Source organism: Erpetoichthys calabaricus, chromosome 15, assembly GCF_900747795.2.
Source record: "Erpetoichthys calabaricus chromosome 15, fErpCal1.3, whole genome shotgun sequence".
Taxonomy (NCBI): Eukaryota; Metazoa; Chordata; class Cladistia; order Polypteriformes; family Polypteridae; genus Erpetoichthys; species Erpetoichthys calabaricus.
In genome coordinates, this window is record NC_041408.2 from 5,061,639 (window position 1) to 5,086,442 (window position 24,804).

General features: G+C 43.5%; 1 protein-coding gene across 4 annotated transcripts in view; it reads right to left on the reverse strand.

Moving 5' to 3' along the window:
* Positions 1-24,804, reverse strand: part of LOC114666051 (1-phosphatidylinositol 4,5-bisphosphate phosphodiesterase beta-4) — a 275,642-nt gene that overhangs the window by 111,165 nt on the left and 139,673 nt on the right. For all 4 annotated transcript variants that reach the window (XM_051919278.1, XM_051919276.1, XM_051919277.1 and 1 more), the window contains exons 4-12: positions 20,578-20,675; positions 17,720-17,800; positions 14,396-14,455; positions 13,909-14,052; positions 9,823-9,902; positions 9,685-9,738; positions 8,576-8,657; positions 7,040-7,140; positions 3,989-4,046 (exon numbers count right to left, since the gene is read on the reverse strand). In XM_051919278.1, coding sequence (XP_051775238.1) covers positions 3,989-4,046; positions 7,040-7,140; positions 8,576-8,657; positions 9,685-9,738; positions 9,823-9,902; positions 13,909-14,052; positions 14,396-14,455; positions 17,720-17,800; positions 20,578-20,661 — 744 coding nt within the window. In that variant the 5' untranslated portion in view covers positions 20,662-20,675. The remainder of the gene's footprint in view (positions 1-3,988; positions 4,047-7,039; positions 7,141-8,575; positions 8,658-9,684; positions 9,739-9,822; positions 9,903-13,908; positions 14,053-14,395; positions 14,456-17,719; positions 17,801-20,577; positions 20,676-24,804) is intronic.

Consider the following 24,804-nt stretch of genomic DNA (forward strand, 5'->3'; position numbering starts at 1 on the left):
GAGACAAACCCATTTCAGTGGGGTGTTCGCTCCTCACTATTTTCCCAGTCAGATCAATGTGTCCCAGAGAGCGGCTTCTTTATGTAGTGCTGCTCAGAAGTACAAGCTGGCATGGCTTTGAGTTTGCAGAGTGCGTAAGCTCGAGGTGTGGCTCATCATTCTATTTAATGGATAGTCCTCTTTACTTGAGTACGATGTCAGTGGTCAGCTATGGGAAACCCCGACTCCCCTTCACACCTCGAATTTCACACACTGCTGTTAGGCCGCATTGATGCTCCTTTGGTGACACTCGAGGAGATTTTCACCAAACTCTTTACTTCACACGTTATGTTGGCCTCAAGGGCGCGTGGCACTTCTGTTTCATGAGGCTGCTAAGTGATAAAAGCGTCACATGTCACATTCTACGATTCCAACAATAAAACACGAGGGTACCAAATGTACAAATGTTCAGACCTTTGGGCCACCTGAACGCACGTCCTTCTCCGTCTCGAATTCTTTTTCAGCTGAATTTGGATTTGCGCTTATTCTCTCCGTAGGGAGAAAAATAAAAAAGAAAAATGCCCGAGCCCACACAACTGCCAAGGCACTGATCCATTCTTGGAAGTGGCAGATGAATAAATATTTCAAGAAGGAGAGATCCCACCTGTGCAGAATACAAATGAGCACCATACCGATTTATTTTTTTCTGTAGTATTCAGAAAAATTGAAAAGAGAAGAATGGAGCTGAAGAAAGGAACCAACGGCACAATCCAGGTGGATTTTTATTACACACTGCGCTGGCTATTACGTGGCATTCATTAGGGAGGGGCTCAGGTTTGTTTTAAAGACGAAGAGCAATTAAAGTAACGGTTTGTGCTTTATGATACACACTCGCCGGCCACTTTATTAGGTACACCCGCCTGACTTCCAGAACCGACTTAAGATGAGCCAGGAAGACAATGAAGAGCAAAGAGGACATCAGGAATACAAACCAGACTCTCGGGAGCCAAGAAGATCACACCACACGGGTACCAACACTGCTGGGGGGTATTTAACGACATTAGGAGGTAAAGCTAGGAGTCCTGAAATCCCACTTCTGGTTTGCCCAGGGATTCTAACTCGTTTAGCAGTCATTGTTAATACGAGGACAAATCAGGAACAAAAATGGTGGAGCTATTGTGGGATTTTGACACCTCCGTATTTGCCAGACAAAACCATGTTTTGAAGTTAAGCACTTCCTATACGTTTTTTATAAACATCTCGCCAATGCTGGAGCTTTACATTGGAGGTTATTGGGCACGGAGGGAAAGTGGAAAAAACTCACCCCACGAGTACCGATCTGTGTCTTGTGATTACACGCACATAATAATGTGGTTTACACAAAAAACAGCAAAATTATGAGATTCGACCACTTTAACTCTTTCAGGACGGATGTCGACTTTTGTCAAAATTCAGGGGTTGAGGACGATAATCAGCCATAAACTGTGACAAAACTCGCCTTTACATTTTAGATCAACTCTCTTTGCTAGAAGGAAAGTTACACAGCTTTGCTGATTTAACCTCGATTCCCTAAGGGTGCACGAGCAGCGAAGAGCAAACAACCTCTAAAAACGGTATTGACATCTGGCGAGAGACCAAAGCGAATGTACTAAGCAAAAATACTCTATGGATGTTTTACGTAATTTCGTACTTATTTGTCGGACTCCGAATTTAATGCAAGTGATCCGGAGATGGATATTGAAAACGAAAGTGAGGTACCGGCATCGTATCTGATTGGTCCCCAGCTGATCGTGGTAGCTGAACACTTTCATGTAGCTGATGGGAGGACCACCACTTACGATGACAAGAGGTACAAACCAGATTGTGTCACACTGCGACCGTCACCACCACCCACAGTCTGCCGGCTCACCTTGCATTCCTGCTGACCAATCGAGGCGCCCCCACTGCTGCCAGAGATGCCAAACATGCGCCAACAGTGGGCACAGCACATAGAAACAGGCGTTTTATGTTGATTTATGTGTGGAAACCATTGCTTTGTGTGCTTTTGGTAAAAAAAATATTCAGCCCTCAAAGAGTTAAAAAAAGAACAGCTGGCCACTTTATTAGGTACACCTCGCTTGTATCCGGGTTGGAACCCCAAGTTCCTTCAGACCTGCCGTAATTCTTCAAGGTGCTCAAGGGATTTTGGTCCATATTGACATGACAGCATCATCACGTACTTGCCACACATCCATGATGCGAATCTCCCGCTCCACCACATCCCAAAAGTGCGCCACTGGATTGAGATCTGGTGACAGTGGATGCCATTTGAGTCCAGTGAACTCATCGTCTTGTTTGAGATGATGTGAGCTTTGTGACATGGCGCATTACCTTGCTGGAAGGAGCCATCAGAAGATGGTGGTCATAAAGGGATGTGGACCTGGTCAGCAGCAAGAATCAGGTAGGTTGCAGTTGGGACTAAGGGGCCAAAAATGTGCCAAGAAAATATTCCTCACACCATTACACCACCAGCACCAGCCTGAACCACTGATACAAGGTGGGATGGATCTCTGCTTTCATGTTGTTGACACCAAATTCTGACTCCACCGCCTGAATGTCGCAGCAGAGATCGAGACTTGTCACACCAGGCGACATTTCTCCAGTCTTCTGTTGTCCAATTTTGGTGAGCCCATGTGAATTTTAGCCTCAGTTGCCTGTTTTTAGCTAACAGAAGTGGCACCCGGTGTGGTCTCCTGCTCCTGTAGCCCACCTGCTTCAAGGCTTGACGTGTTGTGCGTCTCAGAGCTGCTCTTCTGCATACCTCTCTTGTGACGAGTGCTGATTTGAGCGACTGTTACCTTTCTAGGAGCTCAGACCAGTCTGGCCATTCACCTCGGACCTCAACCTGTTGAAGACGTGTGAGCGGAGTGAAGCCAAGGGTGAGGAGCAGTGCAACACAGAGGCCAGCAAACTTGCTTTCATCGTTGAGTTTTAGTACTTCTGTTTAATCGTGGATTTTTAGTTCATTTATTTGAGGAAGGAACTTGGCGCCACACTTTCGTTATTGTTGGAATACTTTGTTTGACAGTACAATGCACCGTTTGCATTGGTGCTGTTTCTAGGTCCTCATTACCCCAAATCTATCCTCGGTTTACGTCTACGGGTTGTGATAGACGGCCAGGAACCCTGCCCCGCCGGGATGCCTGGAGAAACGAGGAACCGGGAGAGCAGCACTTCTGTTCCCTGTGTACCTGTCCGGTCCTTGATCCAGGACCCCAGGAAGTGCTTACAGACTAGGGATGGTTTACACCCGGAGTGCTTACGGGTGCAAGGGCAGCACTTCCGACACTGGGGAGTGCTGCTGGAAGTCCATCACCAGGCACCTGCAGCACATCCGGGACAGGATAAAAGGGGCCGCCTCACTCCAATCAACGAGCCGGAGTCGGGTGGAAGAAGGACGGAGCTTGCGGGACAGGAGTGGAGGCGGCCAAAGGAGCCAAGGACTGTGAACTGTAAATAGTTATTTGTAAATAATTGCGGTAAATAAACGTGTGTGTGTTGGACACTGCGTTGTTGAGTCTGTCTGTGGCCGGCTATGTTTCACAGGGTTCAAGAGGAGTACGCCAGCTGTGGGCAACCCGGGCATCACAAGGGCACTGAGTCATGACAAGTCTATATTGTCATTGTTGATATTTTTTCACACAACTCGGTCCCAGATGTCAAACCCACACTGATGATTTAAAATACCCAAAAACAACACAGAAGACCTTCCAATGTCTCTGGGCAGCTTAAGGTTGAGAACCCCTGATTTAACCGCTTAGAGCATCACGCCCGAGAAACGCCAAGCGCGTTACATAACAGGAGCACCTTAATACGACACAAAGGGGGCTTCCCCGCACCTGGATGTTCAAAAAACATTAATACGGGGAGACAGAGGGAAGCAGACGACCACAACAGGAGGTACACGATTAAGGCATGCAAGGAAAAGAAAGGAAAGAGCAGGGAAAGTTAATGAATGAAAAAAGCTTACTTCATTCAGAAAGCTGACTAACTGGTCTACTTCTAAATAATTGGTTTTGTCGCCATTGCTGAAAAGAAATGCATTAGAAAAAAAGATTTTGTTACACACTGAACACAATGTCTACTTCATTAATGAAATATTACAACAATCTCCACTTTATTATATTGGGATTACCTCTAATGTTAAGTATTATTATTATTATTATTATTATCATCACTACAGTAATGCTTAGTGAAGCAAAAAGAAAAGTTAACAAAAAATCAGCTACAACAGCAGTTAGAGTTTAAGGATGTTAGTAGTACTTCCAGGTGCTTTCCCATTGATTTTTTTTTATCGACAAGCATCCTTGTGTATTCAGGAAACACCAAACACAAAAAGGGTAAAATACGCAAAGGAAAACCCGCCTGACCTCCAGTATGGGTTTACACAACCGACTGAAGGTGAGCAAAGCAGACATCGGGAATACAAGCCGGACTCTCAGGAGCTGCAATAATGCCAAGAAGATCACACAGGTGTTCGGGTGCAACACTGGGGGGGGGATTTAATGACATTAATAAGTAAAAGTAAGAGTCCTGAAGTCCTATTTCTGGTCTGCCCAGGGATTATAACGCGCTTAATAGTCATTGTAGTACGAGGATAAATCAGGAACAAAAATGGTGGAGCTGTGCTGGGATTTTGACACCTCTGTTACAAGGGTAAGTTCGGTCAAAGGAACTTCTTCACAAACACTATTTATATAGAATTTGCAAGACAAAATTGGGTTCTATAGTTAAGTGCTTCCTACAAATTTTTAAAAATATCCTGTCCATGTTGGAGCTTTACATTGGAAGCTATAGGGCATGGAGGTATGCTGAAAAACTCACCGAATACGTCCATGAGAACTGATCTGTGTCTTGCGATTATACACACGTAATAATGTGGTTTACACAAAAAAGAGCAAAATTAAGAGATTCGTCCATTTTAAAAAGAATAGCCGTGTGCGACAGCTCAGCACTTAGCCTTCCTGCGCAGCAACCGCGGCTTCCTCCTGCCAGACCAAAGCACAGAAAACATTTTGTGCCACGTGGTGGGTTTTTGTTGTGATTTTCACTCCCGTAGTTATGTGAGAATTCACACAAGTGAATGGAAACCATGAGAAAAGCAGAACCAGGAGGAGGCGATAAAGGGAGTACAACCACATCCATTTTGTTGTCACAAACACATGGCGGAAACGCGGAAGGCAAGGGATCAGGAGGATTACCTGTAACACGAGGTCAAGGAAATAATGCAGGAAAATGTAAAAGTGTGAACTTGACCTTAGTCTCTCTCTTCTCTTGTGCCATCTTGATTGATCTGTCTTACCGTACTTACATTTATTTATGTGTCTACAGTAGCAGTACCATTGGTGATCATTAGAGGTCTGTTACTGACTCTGGATAGGAAATCAGAAAGTTAGAGATCCAACTATCTCTGTAGAAAATGCTATCTATCTATCTATCTATCTATCTATCTATCTATCTATCTATCTATCTATCTATCTATCTATCTATCTATCTATCTATCTATCTATCTATCTATCTATCTATCTATCTATCTATCTATCTATCTATCTATCTATCTATCTATCTATCTATCTATCTATCTATCTATCTATCTATCGTGACGGGTGGCTGAGCAGCCATGGGCTCCTCAGTACCTCCCCCGGGATGCTTGGTGTCAGCATCCCTGGGTGACGATGGTGCCTCAGTTTCCCGCAGGGCTTCATGGGAAATGGAGTTCTCCACAACCCTGGGGGGATCTGGGGTGGCCGCCAGGGAGTGCTGCATGGATCCCTGAGCCAATCTGGACATCTCTACAGCCCCGCCCGGAACTGCAATTAGCCACAGGTGATCAAGCACCTGGAGTACTTCCGGGTGGGCTATAAAAAGGGCCAGCATCCACCACTCTGGGCCAGAATCGGGAGGAAGAGGACGAGGTTGCCTGGGAGGAGTGGTGGTGCCAAGGTGGAGGATTGCGTGTTGTGGGTTCAGTGCTTTTGGAACTGTATTGTGGCTGGGGGGTTCACGGGGAAGACGTGCCCTCCAGCTGGAAAAAATAAAAGTCTTGATTGAATTTTACACGTGCCTCTGTGTCAGTCTGTGCCAGGACGGGCGCTATATAGTGCCTTTCTCACACTATCTATCTATCTAATCCTGCCAACTACGCTATCTATCTATCTATCTATCTATCTATCTATCTATCTATCTATCTATCTATCTATCTATCTATCTATCTATCTATCTATCTATCTATCTATCTATCTATCTATCTATCTATCTATCTATCTATCTATCTATCTATCTATCGTCAAAAAAGAACGGATAGGGCTCCAGGGGAGATCCCATTTAATGTTCAAGTTGAAGTAGTATAAGGGACAATGAAAATGAAGATTATATGTCACTTGTGACGTGTTGTTGACTCTTGATACCTGAAAGTAGCTTCCAGAAGGGAGATGAGGTTCTTCTCTGTCAGAAGTCAGGTCTCAGTTGAATGCCGACTTCCTGTACGAAGGGTATGTATTTTGGAAAGGACGTGAAAGAGACGTAGCTGGCGACATCCTAACCAGAAGTGACATCAGTTCTCCTCCACTGTAAAGCCGTATTTCTCAACCACTGGGTAACAAGCCAGTTTTGGATTGGGGATTGCTGTTGGTGGGTCATGAGTGGGTGCTTCAGGTACTGCTGACCTCCAAAGTGATTGTCAGTCCTGCGTGATATTTTTTCCCCATTTCAAACTATGCTCATGTCACCTTAGAAGGACACTCCATCCCACCCCGCTCTTGTCATCCTGCTCGTTTCACCAAGTGGGGACAACTCTTCACTTGCCTTCTGTGGCTGGCCAATGAACTCAAATGGGTAGCAGTGGGTCGCAAGACCACAACCAAAAACACTTAAGGTCAGCACTGTGTGGTGGACAATTCATGTGTGAAAATGACCTGACTAGTGGTCACAATTTACAGACACACACACATTATGGCAAGCATTAACCCTATATATATATATATACAATATGGCTCTTCATTTATTTACATTACATACTTACAGTTTTTTAAAAAGTTCTTCTATGTCAGTCCGAGGGCAGATCTTTTGTGTCAGTGCATAAAATTTTTGAAAAGTAAAAACTGAATGCTCAATCTCATCATTCTGCAAAAAAAGAAAACAAAATCAGTTAATTGCACCTTTTTGACAGCCAGGAATTTAAAAAACAGAAAATATTTTACACTTGAGGTGTGGTGTGTTGGGGATTTTCTTTTTTCAAGGAATACTCCACCTAAATGTGACATTTTTTATACGTTACTTACCCCGTGTAGTTATGTATTGGTAGGCAAGAAATAATTTCAATTTCATGTTTTCGGGGGGAGAAAACAAAAAATTCTGGTGGAATGGGACGCTGGACAACAGCAAACGAAATCAAAAACCTCCATGAAAGACTTTCCGAAGTCTCACGCCATTTTTCTATTCTTTCGCTCCATTGTGACACACTGTATGTGACAATGGTGACCCCATAAATTAGAACCTGGTTTTTTTTTTTTGTTTTTTTTTCACTCTAATGTTTGCAATTATTTTATAATACTGGGGATCTTGCTTCTGGCTGTGGAGATTTCTAAATCACTTTAGAACAGGGGTTCTTAACCGGGGGTATCCATACCCTTTGGGGGTATGGGACTCGATCTCTGGGTACTGGTATTTATTTTATTTAATATATTAATTTATACTTGGGTAGTACGTGAATGGAACGCGATAGAATCTTCGAGAACATTTGACATTTCCTGCAAATGCTTGTATTTAATTTTACACGTGTGTATTTACTACAACTTTAATTCTACATTTAAATTTAATACGTTTTAATTTTTATATTTAAATTGAATAAATGTATATTTACTGAACAAGCGTGTATTTACTCGTTTATTGGCAATGTATGTATCTCGAAGACTCTAGAAGCGCGTTTTGCATTGTATATAAAGGTGGCGACTGCACACCGCCATTCGTTCTGGCAACTGATATAAGGAATGGTGAGGATTATTTCGACAGTCAAGTAAAGGGGGTATGGGACCGTATTGGACAATCCATTGGGGGTCTGGAGTCATCAAAATGTTAAGAACCCCTGCTTTAGATGAAGGCGTCTACTAAAGAAGCCAAATGTAATTCACAGTTTCATGACACTCCAAGTACCAGAGAATCACATGACTAAACCAAATCTGACGAGCTGCAACTGGCGTGGACGCATTTCTTTGCACCGAATAACATTACAGGATTGCAAACTGAAAGCTCAGGAGAAAAGTGGAAACAAAACCAGTGAATAAAACCACGCAGCCCCCGTCTCGATCCCTCCATCTGTAGTCATGAATTTCAATTAGTTGGTTCCAAGAATAGAATGAATCAATAGGAAAACAAATCCGTACAACATAAATTTACCGAAAAGGGCAGAATAACGTTTGTTTGTTTGTCACGGAGGTCACTTTATAAAGCAGACTCGGGCTCGGTCTTATGCAGGGCACAGTTTGTCTCCACCGCCTCCCCCTCTGCCGCCAGTGCCATCCGCTGATGGCTGCCCTCCTTATCTCCTCATTTATCTTACCTTTCCGCTGGGAAGTCCTAGTTCTTTGAGCACCTGAAAAATGACTTTTTCTGTCTTTCCTGAAGCAAATGTTCTGGTTATGCTGCAGAAATAAAATGACAAGAAGTTTATTACTGTGTGGCACTGGGCTGCAAATCACAGACAGACAGAGAGGGAATTTAATGAGAATAACAAGATTAGCAATCTACCTTCACCATCAACAGGACGGCAAATCTAACTACTCCAATTATAACGTCTGACGGAAATATACATCAGTAGCAGATTTAAAAACAATTCGTCTCTTTCTTATTTAACTTGTTAACGTTGTTAGCCTATCCATGGGGTGGGGACCATGAGAAAAAGTAGGGTAGCATCATCATACATCAGTGCCCTGAAAAATAGAATTCACATTCACTGAGCAGCATGCGGGTGGCACGATGGCGCAGTGGTAGTGCTGCTGCCTCGCAGTATGGAGACCTGGGTTCGTTTGCATGTTCTCCCCGTGTCTGCGTGCGTTTCCTCCCACAGTCCAAAGACATGCAGGTTAGGTGCATTGGCGATCCTAAATTGTCCCTGGTGTGTGAGTGTGTGCCCTGCGATGGGCTGGCGCCCTGTCCGGGATTTGTTCCTGCCTTGTGTTGGCTGGGATTGGCTCCAGCAGACCCCTGTGACCCTGTGTTTAGATAATAGAGGGATGGATGAGCAACACGCCACGCCGAAGCACTGACAGAGAGTCTGCTGGAGTGTTGGGTCAAAGTATCGTTATCAGGACGAAGACAGACCAGCGGAGTAAGGAGTATAAACAGGGAAGAAGGGAGCACCCTGGTGGTGCCGGTTAAAGGAACAAATGGCCATGGGGACAAGACTTCAGAGACGGGCTCAACCAGAGTTGGGGGGGGGGGACAGTCAGGTACATGTTTTATTTGTCCTTCCCTTTGTACTTTGTGCTCTCCCGTATTTATATTTGTGCCGTTAGTAAAAGTGAGAAGGGGTATTAAAGTGGCACCCTCTCCTGCTACCGGATGTATGGACAAAAAGAATTGCCCACAGGTCCACTTTGCTCTTGTAAAACGGTCGTAAAATGAAAAACGAATTCACAACTCTTTAGGAATGTACAAGGAATTCCTTACCTTCTGACTGGGATCTTGCCATTTGTATTGGTCAAAAATGATAACCTCATCCAACTGTTAAAAAAAGAACAAGAAAAATGAGATTATTTGAAACGTCCACCTTGTTGACTACAAAAGTCACAGTTCATTATCACTTACTGCTTTGTTAAGCAAGTCATCGGGCAGACATTGTTGGCTCTAAAGTTGTGAATCGCAGATGATAAACCTTCCTTCCAGAGCTGCAAAAGAAAAGGTGCGATTAGCATCACTTGGGACATAACTTGGGCTCCTCAAATTTCTAACGTTCACATGTGGCTCTGTTCTACTGTACTCTATGAACTCTCCTCTCAAACGTCAAATTTCTTATGTTCACCGGTGGTGCTCTTCTATGGTACTTTATGAGTGCTCCTACTTTTGTTTATCAAATTTCTTATGTTCACAGGTAAGGCTACTCTATAGGACTAAGTCAATGTTCACAGGTGGCACAATTCTACTGAACTCTAAGAACTCTCCTATTGCTCCTCAAATTTCTAATATTCACACATTGCTCTGTTTTGCTGTACTTTATGAACTCTCCACATGATGGTCAAATTTCTTATGTTCACAGGTGCCACTGTTCTATTTATGTTCACAGGTGCCGCTATTCCACGGTACTTTATGAACTCTCCTACCACTTGTCAAATTTCTTATGTTCACAGTTGGCGCAATTCTATGGTACTTTATGAACTCAATGCTCATATATCATGTCTCGATGCATGCTTAATAATCCAGGTAAGTCGCTCTCACTGTTGTAAGTCGCTCTCACTGTTATAAGTCACTCTGGATAAGAGCGTCTGCTAAATGATGTAAATGTAAATGTAAATGTAAGTCATTTTTTTTTCCATTTGTTTGTTGTGCATTACGACTTTAAACTTTACCATGAAAACATTAGTGTAAGTAGCGCAGGATTTGCTCTTTGACTCTTTTGCATTGTCCCACGATGTGCCGTGCAGACCCCTCTTCTTTATGAGATCAACGGCTGCAGACCCTGCGGGCTCCCATTTGTGGTTATCTGCTGCCCCAAGCTGATTGTAGGGACGGCGCTTGACAAATGTGTGACCGGCAGCAGTTCGTTTGTCACCAAACTAAGAATGTTTCCAAAAAAAACGCCCCCACTTTCCATAAACAAGTCATCCATCACATGTTGATGTTGACAAAACAGAAAACGGAAAGCTAAACAGAACGTCGTCAGGGTCACATTTCAGCCGGCACACGTATTTATGGTGCAGGCGCAGGTGTCGCTTATGTGAAATTAAAACGCACCTCTTGGGGGGAATGGCATGAGCTTTTTGCTTGATCATTATTTAGTCTCTTTTATATATTAATAGGAGTGTCTAGAGATGGGATAATCCCGCTCCTTCATTTCAGTAAAGGAAGGTTCGGGATTTTGTTTTTGTTTTTTTGTCATGGAAAGTCCAAAGAGGCCTTACATTGTCCAGGCGTACCACCAACATGGTCTGGCACCCTGCCTTGTGTCTGTCGCTGCTGGGATCAGCACTGGCTCCTTGCTGCATTTGAAGGGATAAAGCAGGCGGCTTCAACGAGACCACCAGATGGAGGCCCCGCTTCTGACTCGACTTTGTCTCTCTCTCTCTATTGAATCTGCGCTCGCTAGAAGCGGGACACAATTGTGACGTCCTAACTGGTAATGACACCGAAATTCCCTTTGCGCAGCACTCACACTGTCGCCATTCTTATAAAAGGCTTTCATAGCGAACACTCATTTCCCATTTCCCTGCACCACCCTGTATAACATTATGTTGGCATTCAAACATAAAAATTGTAGTGGCGCTACTGGGTAAAGAAACTTTAACTCCGAGCAGTCCCTGCAGTGGCTGTGATTGGTCATCTGCTGAGGGTGCAGGGGCTGCTGGGGACAAGGAGGCCAGCATGAGATTTAAAAGGAGGCCAGTTCAACAGAAAGAAAAGGAATTCTTTCGTTGTTTCGTGTTTGAAGTTGCCTTCCTGTTCAATGCCTGTGGATTCTCATTCTTGTCTTGAATCATCTCGCGTTTCGATGTATGGACGGTCTGGTGTCTTCCTGCTACATGAGGACTGTATGAGGATTGGTTGTCAACCTATGAAGAAAGGAGCGCTCCTGATCCCATTTCAGGAAATCCTGGTAGGACTGACCTGTACATTCACATACAGCGAGCTGAACTCTGGACTATCTACCACCATCGTTTCATTTCATCAGTTGCCGTTTTTTATGGACTTCATCGTGTGCGCAGTTTTTGTTATTGTGGAATTCGTGTTTATTGTATATCTATGTAAAAGGAACTGGGGTGGGATTGTTTAGTTTGTGTAGGTATAGTCTGTTTATTACTGTTTAACACATTCTTCGATTTCTGTTTTATTACCGGTGTGTGTGAGTCGGGCCAAGGCCGGGTGCATTCCTGGTGTTCCCATCGAAAAATTCTGTAATAAATATGAGGCTCCAACAGACTAATGGATCTCACTTCATTGAACTGAGTCAGCTTTATGCTCTCTACAATTAAGTGTTATTCTGACTGTTCGTCCAGAAACTGTGCGGTGTGAATCTTAGCTGGTTTTTTTTAGTCTGCTACAATATGGTCGTGTGAAAAAGAAAGTACACCCCATGAAATGTAACACATGTGTACATATCAAGATTTGATATCTTCATTTAAATGGTACCTCAAGATAACACTGCAATCATATCACATGCATCGTGCCACATTTACGTTTTGCAGTCCACTGCATAAACAAAACTTCACATGTGGAAACAATAAGTTCATCCCTCCATTTATCACTACCTCAGATACCTCAGATTAGAATGAGGAGCATGTGGTCAGAACATCAGTAAGAGAAGTCCCTCCCTGAAGCTGTCCTACTGACACCTCAGATATTTCATTTGGGTTTTCTCTTTGCTGTGGAAGTGTGTGTTATAACCATGCCGAGATCTGAAGAGCTCGCTGAGGTTAGCGATGCCTAGGAGTCTGGAAAGGGGACTTCAGAAGATCTCCAAACAATTGGAAAATCAACCCTTCCACTGTCTGGAAGATCATCTATAAGTGGACAAGATTTCAAAGTACTAATGACTGCTGTGCTGGACAAAGCCCATATGGAGCCCCTCGCTGTCCAGAGTGTGCATCGCTTGAGTTAAATCAATGGAGTGCACACCCCTTAACTTTCATGATCAGTACCCCTTGGGTGTCAGCGCCCTAGGCGGCCGCCTATATCACCCAATGGATTGACCGGCTCTATCCGACTGTTTCAGGCCACGCCACCCCAGCCAGTTCAGCCTGAGAACAGAACACCAAATGCTGAAAGAAGACTCTGAGAACCTAAGAATTTCATCATGGAACCACCAGGTAGCTCTTGCCACTATCGATTAGAAAGAGGTTGCACAAATTAGATTTTACATGGTAGCTGTGTCAGGAAGAACATCATGGCAAGACTAAATTAGTCCATGAAGACCTAGGCAAAGACCGGGACATCTGGAACAACTTGCTTTGGACAAACAAGGCAAAGATAAGAGTCATTTGGCCACTACAGTACCAGTAGACATGTTGGGTGAAAAACCAAAGATTGCAATTGGCCAGAAGAACAAGCCAGCAATTGTTTGTGGCTGCTTCACTGCATCAGGGTCTGGGCAGCTCATCGTCACACAGTGGTCCACTGGGTGTTCTTCATTGTATCAGAGGGTACAATGAGGGGCCTCTGATGCTCATTCTGACTGATGGTCTCCCACAATCCTTGAGGATAAAGTGAGATACATCAGTCAGAAGATTCAAGTTCTACTGAAAGTGGATCTTTGCAACATGACAGGAAACCCATCAAGGAATGGCAGAAAACAAAGAAATGGAGGGTTCTGGAATAGCCAAAGTGAAAAACTAGACCAGAATCCCATTGAGATCCTGTGGGGGGATTTGAAACGGGCCACGTATGCTCTAGACACCCCTCAAACATCACACAACTGCATGGAGGAGTGTGAAAAATGTTAAACCAGATGATGTCAGTGAGTGGTGGGCAGTTACAGCAGGCGCTGACTTGAGGTGGCAATGCCAGCTATTAGAGCCGAGGGAGGACTTACTTTTTTCCATAGATGGAAGAGGCAACACATAAAAATAATGTGCTCCATGTTCTTTGTGGACTTTTAAAATATACACCTCATATTTTTGAATAAAGAGCGAAGGCTTCACACATGTGAGAAGGTGGCTTTCTGTTAGGCTTCTGAAAACCCACCTTAGCTGTTTCGGGACTGTCTGCTATCATATAAATAAAGTTGAGGTTGACCAGGTCTGTGCCACTGCAGATGCACACGATGCGCCCCTCCAAGTCATTGTCAAGTTTCCCAGCAGCTTCCAATGCACTTATTAATTTGGGGTCCTGTACAATAAAAAAACAAAAAAAAAATTATACAAATATATATTAGGGAAGAGGGAAATCTGGTGGGAGAGAAATGCAAAACACGGAAAAATTAGGATTATTAATGTATGGCTCGTCAGCAATAATAAAGATTTGATATCCATTGGAAACCGCAAATGACGACCATAAGTCAGTAATACAGATCATCGCCTACAGCACTTTTCAGCAATTCTGATATAAATAATAAATTACTATACCCCAGAAACAGCACGCAATGTCAACGGTATGTAGACTTGTGGATAAAATGAACTTTCATACAAAGCAGATTTGAATATGTTCATTAAACATCTTTTGAAGTGCTTACCTTGGGAGCTGATCCAGTTCTAATGCTGTTGATCAAAGAACATTCTAAAACTTGGCCTTCCTAAAAAAGAAAAAATCAGACAAGATGAGGAAATGTGGGGTTATTTAGATCTGCGTATCTAATATATAGTGCCTTTCACATCTATCTATCTATCTATCTATCTATCTATCTATCTATCTATCTATCTATCTATCTATCTATCTATCTATCTATCTATCTATCTATCTATCTATCTATCTATCTATCTATCTATCTATCTATCTATCTATCTATCTATCTATCTATCTATCTATCTATCTATTCCAAGTGTGAAGACGTTTTTTGGTGACAATATGAATGCAATTTTTAAAATTAGCCACATGGATTGTATTTTTTCCAGGATTTAGGAGAGACAGGTCTGTATGACCGGTAATTAAAAGTATTCCATTTTCTTCATTTAACAGGAGTGTCAGATTCCCTTTGAAGGAAAACTTTTCAGTTGATACAACACTATGGCTTCTGCACGGAGGACTTGTTTAAAAAAAACAGACCCGGGGGGCTTGCAGTGGAGGATGTTTCATGTTTCAATCACTACCGATTCTTTTTATTATTTTATATCCTTCCTTTCTATGCTATACCGGGCTAACATCTTCTTCATTTTTTAGCTTTGTTGTTTGAGAAGCTAGGAGTGATTTTCAGTAAACTCACTTTTTATATTTGGAAGTTCTGTTTCTAGAAAAAAACCCATAAAGGAATGCTTACTTGGCAACTTTTATGTAGGTCAAGCTAAGTCGGAAATGCTAAAAAATAGAAGCAATGTGAATAAAAACGGCCAAAGCACTGGGGCTTAATTAATGTTCAGCTTGCTTATTCATAGCAGATTGAAGGCTGCGTTTGCTTATTACAAATTAACGACTCCAACAGACATCAGGGTAGCAATGATGTTTAATGTTCTGCAGAAAATGAATGTCTAATGTTAAACTGTGAATAGAAAAGCCTGAATGTTTTATATCTAATACAGACTGCAATCTGTTAACATGACTGCCTCTGGGTGCTTCTTGAACCTTCCTAGACTTGTCCCAGGGGGCTCATAGGATGCCGAGCTCAGCGTAACTTTGTGATATTTTGCTGTCAATCATCCATCCAGCCCTGCCTGTCTTCAGGGTAACATGCTGCCGTACAGTTTGTACCCCACGCTGATTCACATACCATATGTGTGCTCATCCACACTTGAGGCAAATGGCATGACTGCAACTCGTTTGACACATTAGCGTCGAAATATCCAAATTAAATTCACTGCAGACCAATGCCATATAACAAAGAAATGAGAAAACTTACAAAAGTGGTGACTCCTTGTTATAGGCACTGCATGTTTTACATATCTAGAATCAGTGGCAGCCCAAGATGGAGAATCAGATGTGGAGATAAAACACAGAGTGAATGTGTGGATGGAACAATAGGAAGAAAATATCAGGAGTGTTGTGTGACTGAAGAATTAACGCAAAGGTTAAAGGTCAGGGTTTTCAGATGGCGGTAAGACCAGCAATGATGTATTGAGCTGAGACACGGCCATAAGAAGAAGTTGGATGAGAAATGAGAAGGTTCAGACGCATGTGTCGAGTTACAAAAAAAAGGAAAGAATTAGAAATGAGGCAGTCAGAGGTACAGCAAAATTGGAAAGGACACTAAAGTAGGGTGAAGTGGAACGGATGAGGAGACACAATGAAAATGAGTGATGGGAGTGGAAGTCCAGGGGAAGAGGATGGATAAAGTAAAAGAAGATCTGAAGGAGAACAGTCTGACTGACAGGATGGGTCTGTCGGCAGAAGGTTGATCAGGCTAATCAACCCCAGATAGAAATGGCAAAAGCTGAAGAAGAAAAAGAAGAAGATGATGATGATGAAGAAGGCACTGCATATGCACCCACTCATATGAATATTTTCTGTGAGGGAATAATATGGTTATCAAAGGGGTCCCATAGTTATTTAAGGGGAATGCACCTATTGTCCATATTAATATCCAGCATTTATCTTAGAAGGAGCACAAAGAGATAAGCAAGCCAGGGTGTGTGAGCAACAAGGAGACATAATGTTCCAGATGATGGTGAATAATAATTGTCATGTACACAGTTTCCATAAAAGAATAAGACCTGACCTGGTGGGATAAAGAATCGAGTGGAATAAGACTTTTGCTTTGGGGTACGTTAAGTTGCTGAAAACATCGCCTGTCTTTTAACCAATCAGAGTGAAGATATGTAAGATGATACGTTAAGCATTAGCTCAGCTCCTTATGTTCGTTCAATTGTCTATAAATGTGTAACTTTGCTTAGTGACCATTCCATTGGGCCGCTGTGATGGAGCGTATCCTTCTTCATGAAGAGAAATTAAAGGCACCACGGAGGAGCTTCCTCCTGCCTGATTCTTCAGGTTGATTAACTATTTTAAAAACTCAAAGAGGTCCTAGCTGAGGACAAAATGTCTTTCTTTAATACTTTTCTAATTTATTTCTTCCACATTTCTCTGCTAAATATATGCGTATGTCTTATACAGGGTGGGCAACACAGCAACAGGGGTCACTCTATGCTTAAGCAACAAAGTGTTCACCACAGTCAGGAGACCAAAGGAAGTTCGTCTCCCCTTCGTTTCAAGTGGCTGCCCATATTAGGAAACATCTGACAGAAGACAGCATCAAAAGCCAAGCATTCAAGACCACTGTCCTACATTTGACCTCCCCCAGATCATCACCACCCTCATCTGCCTGTTTCTTCCTTTTATTTTCATGCTGTTTCAAAGTACAAATGAAAGTAAAACTCATTCCTAGCCTGGTCTGACACCCTCCCCTGGGACTCGATAATCGGATAATCTTTTAATCCTCTCCCTTCGTATTTTCACTTAATCTCCTCTTTTATTTTCTCCTTGGTTCTCCCCACTCCTCTTTTCCCATGATGCTCTATTTCCGTCTTATTTCCTCTCATTTCGAGACACCTGGAGGGTACTCAGTCAGACGACCGTGTAACTAATCTTCCTCGTTTTTATTTGCAGCATGCGTATCGCCCCACCAAGTCCTCACAGATAAGACTAGTCAGACGTAAGCAGGGGTCACTGCTCCCTGATGGTTTGAGGCATCCATCTTGGGCAGATCCTGTGGGGGTCACGACGGAGAGGGAGAGAGAGAGAGCAAGCAGAGGGGTGCCCTCATTTCAGTGGGACTTTCTCCCTCCCCTCTTCGTCTAATACTTAATATGGTGTGGCAACCCGTTTAACCCAATGTGATCAATTATGAGAGACTGTTCAGATCATCTGCCACTTTTATTAAAAAAAAAAAAAACAAGATGGGACTTCTTACCTTTCCTTCACTTTTCCATGTCAGGAAGAAACCAAATTCATCCACTTTAAAAAGGCAACTAGGTTCAAACACAAAGGGGTCCTGGAAAAAAGGAGGAGAGGAAAAAAATGGACTGGTTAAGTATTTCACATTCGCTCTCCTTCATCTCCATCATCTCCTCATTCCAAGGGCATTTCGGCACTAGTGGACGCTTGGCATCTTTATTCCAGAGCACTCTGCTGGATCTGGACTGATCCTTGACCCAAGTCATGAGGACACTGCCAGGCTCAGAAGTGGCATAACTTTTAAGTTCGGTGCCATCGGGTGCCCGGTCAGTGCCTGGCCAATAGGAAGACTGAAGGAGCAAGGACGCCGCTAGGCAATACGTTCTGTGGGATGTTACGAGATACAGTGGTGTATTCAATCCCCTTGAACGTCATCCTAATTTTCTGCGTGACAATAGATTTGTCCACGTATTTATCCATTCCGTATTTTGAATGTGAACTCTTCTGCTGTAACAATACATTTCCAAAGTCATAATCAAGTGTTTGCCTAAGGATTTGAGGCCTACACATTCACACTTTGCCCCTTTGGTGCAATAACAGCCTTCATTCTTTTTGGGGTAGGTAAACCGGTCCCAGTTTTCCACATTGTTCACAAGGGATTCTTCCCTATTCTTTCTGGAGACCCTCTAGTTTGGTGGGACGGTCGTTTTCAAAGAGTGATGCAGATTCTCAATTGGGGTGAAGATCAGGGCTTTGACTTGGCCATTCTAAAATGTTCACCTTTCTGTTTGTGGGATCTCCCAGTGTCACTTTGGCCTTAGGGTCATTGTCATGTTAAAAGATGAATCTTCTCCTGAGCCAAAGTAGGTTTATAGCAGGCTGGAACAAGTTCTCCTGCAACATTGTGTCATATTTGTGTCCATCCGTTGTCCCATAAACTCTGACAAGATTCGCAGTCCCAGTACATCCCCATAGGACGATGTTGTTGCCACCACCATATTTTGCCGTTCTTGGGTTCTGGGCAGTGTTAGTTTTACATCACACATCCCTCATTGACATCGGGCTGAAAAGTTCTCTTTTGGTCTCATCTGACCCTGAAACCTTGTCCTGCATCTTAACTGGGGTCTTTCTCATGCATTGTAGCCAATGCCAGATGTGCTTTCATGTGGACCTTCTTAAGGAATGGCTTAATTCTTTGCTAAACCTCCCATAGAGGCCTGTTTTAAGGAGAGGTCTTGAAATTATGGACCCCCATAACTTCACTCCAGTGTCAGCCAAAGAGCACTGCAGACTTCTGAGAGTGACGGTTGGAGTTTCAATGGCTACACTCACCAGTCAACGTCTCGCTCTGATGTTTGGTGTGGAGGGACGGCCAGTTCTGGTCAGAGTCGAGGTGCTGTGATGAACCTTTCACTTTTGGATGATGGCAACGGGACATTCAGACTCTGTGATATTTTTTGGTAGCCATTTCCTGCCTTGTGCATTTCAGTGAGTGTGTTTCTCACATCAGTAGATACACCTTTGTCTTCATTGGGACTGTCCAACAAAGACTATGGCCTTACAAAGGGGGCTTTTTATATATATAAACAGAAAGGACTCCCAAGTAGGACCTCATTATGTTTAATTATGACTGTCACCTTTGTGATTCATTTGTCATTTGTGTAAGCACAGAGGTGTAAGTGCTTAGGCAAGCATCGAGTTTGGGGTTTGACTTCTTCAGTTAAACATTGTAATGGGCTGCCGGGTCCCCTGCCTGGCCAGGACGTCCCTTCTGCTTATGTTCCGGGTGAGCAGCCATGGACTCCTCAGTACCTCCTCCGGGACGCTTGGTGGCAGCCTCCCTGGTTGATGATGATGCCTCAGTTTCCCGCACGGTTTCATGGGAGATGGAGTTCTTCTCAACCCTGTGGGGACCTGGGATGGCCGCCAGGGGGCGTGGCAGAGATCGTTAAGCCCAGCTGGTCTAATCATCGGCCCCACACGGGAGTGCAATTGGGAACAGGTGAGCAAGCACCAGGAGCACTCCCGGGAGGGCCATAAAAGAAGCCAGCAACCACTACTCAGGGCCAGAATCGGGGGGAAGAGGATGAGGTTGCCTGAGAGGAGTGGTGGTGCCAGCGGAAGGATTGCTGTCTGGACAACAAGGTACTTTGGGACTGTGTTATACCTGTGGGGTTCACGGGGAAGACGTGCCCCTCAGGGGAAGAGTGTGGACTGTGTTTAAGTGCTTGGGACTGTGTATTGCCTGTGGGGTTCACGGGGAAGACGTGCCCCACAGGTGAAGAAAAATAAAAGATTTGTTCCATTTACACGTGCCTCAGTGTGAATCTGTGCTGGGTCGGACGCTTATATAGCGCCTTTATTCACAACATCTGCAGCAAATGTTGGATTTGGACTTCGGACAACCGAAGAGTTCACACCTCAAAACACTGGATGGATAAATATGTGGACAAGTCTTTGGTCATGCAGACAATTAGGGTGACTTTCTATGGGATTGAAGACTTTTTGCCCGCCACTGTGTGCAGAGAGACCATCTGCATGGCAGTTGAAGACCCCATGGGACCCTGCGTACCGCGTACTGGCATGGTGGATGGCCTGGAAGCCACCAGCAGATATGACACAGAAGTGACATTAGAGATATGCTAGGCCAGTAGAGTCGAACACTTCAAGAAACTACTAGAAGCCCACCTCTTTAATTTGGATTATTTTCTCTTAATAAATGACTAGCATTCCCTCATAGTGGTGGTAGGGAGGTTGTAATTGACTCTTTTCATTTCCTTTGTTGGTCCCTAATCACTACTCGGTGGTGGCACTGCCACTGTCCCCTGGCACGAGCGTATGGTGGTTAATGCAAGTCGATTTTTTTTTCCTTACCTCTTCGTATCGGTCAAACTGTGTTCCATCTTGCAGAAACTGCTGCACCGGTTTCAGCCAATTAAATTCATACGCTTTCGCCATGATTAGTCAGAAACCTGAAAAGGAAAAGAAGATTTTATGAAGCACTCGCCTCTTGCTTTTTTAATAATCACTCATGTACTAATTATGGGCAAAATGTCTGAACGGCCGATGTAAAAACAAGTTTATTAATAACCCTTCCACATTCCACATGGCCTTTAAGAAGAGTGTAGTGGGGCTCGAAGTCTCTGGCAACATGTATCGAATACTGAAAACAAACTAAAAAATAAAAATCAATCCATCTTTGTTTAACCTTCCGAGGGGGTCTTGGTCTGCTTGTCGAGTAACTTGACTAATGAAACGTCCCGAATTAGAAGATGAAAGAATCAATCGAATTTCATTGTATGCACACAATGGTTTCCATCTCACCAAACGCAATTACAGAGAACTGCAGCTGGTGCCCTGGGTGGCTCGTTTGGCCCTTTGGGAATTGGACATGAGACCCCCGCCATGCTCATAAGTGCCATCATGCAAATGAAGCTCTGATCTTACCGAGCTTAAGGAAGACCCCTGTCACCTGGATGATTCAAGGTGAAAAGTGCCTGTTACACTCGTCTCCTCTAAAGTTGCCTCACACAGCAAATGTTCAGCTGGCACAGAAGCTGCCGAACGTCACAAACTCTGATCACATCAAAAAATAAAACAAGATTTAGGAAAATCTAAAAAGGTAGCCTGCCAAAACCGTATTTGCATTGCTACACCTTGTGGAAAACTTCTTAGACAGTATGGACCACCAGTGAAATGGATTTCTTTCATACAAAGCACCTACAAAGGTGGTCTAGCCAGGCCCCTTTAAGGTCAAGACTGGAGATGCCATCCATCACCTCCTGGTGAATCAATTTGATCGTGAAATTAGCCACGGCAGGGAAGAAGAATTGAATACAATGGACCCTGTGGACACAGTTAGACGACCTCGACTTTATTCCAATAGCAGTGAAGCTCCATGGAGCACAAAAGCAAAATGGATTGGCGTTTAACAAGAAAGCTAATCGTGAGCAAACAACAGAAATTCAAGACATGGTCCAAAATACAGCAAATGGTAGAAACATCCAATAAATCCCAAGGGAAAAAAATCATAAAAAAGACACAAGAACTCACTAAATTCTCACAGCACATTCCCAAAGGACCACCAGGAGCTGTGGGAGACGCCCCAGATTAGAGTGAAGGGGCGGTTCATGTCGATGACTGGCAGGTGGCCCCGTCTCTCGGGAGATCACATGCAAAACACAGGGAACATCACCAAGGCATCACCAACAAAGCACATAATGCAGGGGTGCCCAATACGTCGATCGCGATCGACCGGTAGATCGGAAAGGTAGTGCACGTAGATTGCGTTACATTCAAAAAAATTTTTTTAAATGTTAGTCTATCATATACAGTTTCCTCCCTATGGCATTTGCCACTTGATTGACATACAGGGCAGCCAGTCTGAGATCTCTTTTATTCTAACACACTGGTCATCCTGCATGCACGGTCAAACACACGAGCTATCTAAGTGATCGAGTTAGCCTTCCAATTTATATCGACTAAAGAAGGGATGTAAAGAAAAATTTGTTTGGGGAGGGTATGGGCACCCCTGACATAATACATGAAAGTAACATTAACATTTAAAGAAGTGACCCAAAATTGAACACAAGACACACTGAACTGTCAGCATGGGTTCAGACGAGGGAGGTCTACAAACTATGAAGAAGTAACAAAAGGGTACGACGAAAGTGGTGCATACGAGATTATTAATCTGCATTTGTTAATCTGTGCCACATGACAGGGTGGGCATCAAACTAGAGGAGATGGGAGTGCAGGGTGTGGCATGTAGAGAGGCGCAGAATTGCCACATACACAGGAAGACAAGGGTGATGGTGCAAGGAACCTCTTCAGAATTGGCCAATGTTAAGAGCGGTGTCCAGCAGGGGTCAGTGCTGGGGTTGCTGCTATTTTTTAATAAATATAAATGATTTGGACAGGAATATAAAGTTTTCAGATGATACCAAGATAGAGGGATTGGCAGATAATTGAGAATCATCACAGAGGGACTTGGATAGCACACAGCACACAAGTTTGGGCAGAATTATGGACGATGAAATTTAACATCAGTGAATGTAAAGAATTACACGTAGAAAGGAAAAATGTGAGATTTGAATACACAATGAGAGGTCTGAACATCAAGAGTCCACCTCATGAGAAGGATTTAGGAGTTGACACTATCAACTGTGTTCAGAAGCCATTAAGAAGGCTAACAGAATGTCAGGTTATATAGTGCCTTGATGTGTGCTTAGGCTTTCTAACACACTGGTGAGGCCTCGTCTGGAGTCCTGTGTGACCAGACCTGGTCAGATTTGTGGCAGATGAAATTTAATGTCAGTAAATGTGAGGTATTACATGTAGGACACTAAAATGTGAGGTTGGAATTCACAACGGGAGGTATGAAAATTAAAAGTCCACCTTATCAGAAGGAATTAGGAGTCATTTTCAATTTCCCGATTGTGGTCAGAACCATTAAGAAGGCTAACAGACTGTCAGGTTATATAGCGCCTTGATGTGTGGAGTACAAGTCCAAGGAGGTTCTGCTCAAGCTTTATAACACACTGGTGAGGCCTCATCTGGAGTCCTGTGTGACCAGACCTGGTCAGATTTGTGGCCGATGAAATTTAATGTCAGTAAATGTGAGGTATTACATGTAGGACACTAAAATGTGAGGTTGGAATTCACAACGGGAGGTATGAAAATTAAAAGTCTACCTTATGAGAAGGAATTAGGAGTCATTTTCAATTTTCCGATTGTGGTCAGAACCATTAAGAAGGCTAACAGAATGTCAGGTTATATAGCGCCTTGATGTGTGGAGTACAAGTCACAGGAGGTTCTGCTCACCCTTTATAACACACTGGTGAGGCCTCATCTGGAGTCCTGGGTGCAGTTTTGGTCTCCAGGCTACAAAAAGGACATAACAGCACAAGAGAAGGTCCAGAGAAGAGTGACTAGGCTGAGGAGGTGAGTTATCAGGAAAGATTAAAAGAGCTGAGCCTTTAAAGGAGATGAAGAGGAGACCTGAGTGAAGTGTTTAAAATTATGAAGGAAATTAGCCCAGTGGATTGAGATGGTGACTCTAAATTGAGTTCAACAAGAACACGGGGACACAGATGGAAACTTGTGGAGGGTAAATTCCACAAACGTTAGGAAGTTTTTCTTTACGCAGAGAGCCACAGACATTTAGAATGATTGACCGAGTAGCGTGGTGGACAGGAGGACTTTAGGGTCCTGCTGAACTTGACTTGATGTTTTTTTTTCAGATGAATTAAGTGGAGAGGACTGTTAGGCTGAATGGCCTGCTCTCATCTGAATCGTCCTAATGTTCTAATAAAACAAGTACATGAACCCCAAGCCCCAAGCTGAAATATAACAGTATGAAGACTAAGTCACCTCCATGACTACAACCTATGATCTGATCATTAATTCAAAATTAATCAACGGGCGTCCTGCAAATCCAAAAAAAAAAAAAATAGATTTTGTGTTCACTTCCTTTCCTGTACAAAGTGTCCGTCTCTCCACACAGACGAAACAGCGAGACGACTCGCAGGGAGCGCAATCAAGCCGTTAGGATCAAAGACCTCACCGAGCCTCGAGCACAGCCGCACTGATCTTTCCGCCTCTGTTCTTCCAAAGACTATCAAACAGGCGCCTTTCAAAGAGACTGAACTCTTTTTCAACCTCAGTTTCTCAGCATTTTTTTCTGAGATTACACGACTGACTACCTTTCCGACGCCTTCCTTCATCTTCTCCAATGGCTGGAGTTCACAAGCTCATTGATCCTTCCATCCCCTCCTTTTATTCCCCTTTTCAGTCACACATCTGATGATGTCTGCAGTGCTCAGTGCTCTGCCTCAAAGATCCTTTGCTTTTGTTTTCACTTTGGAACAACCTTCGGCTTTTTCGTTTAAACCACGACTTGATCATCGGTGTCATGGTGTCACACACCCATCTACGTCTGTTGAATTCATTTTTTTTTTTATCTTTCCCAGCTTTGTAGTCCTCTTCAAGGGACCCTGGACCATCTGTTGGAATGACAAATGCAACGCGTCTTATTAAGACATGGGACCCCAAATCTTTATCGTGATCCTGTCTTTCTCTTACAGCAGGAATTTCCGGCTG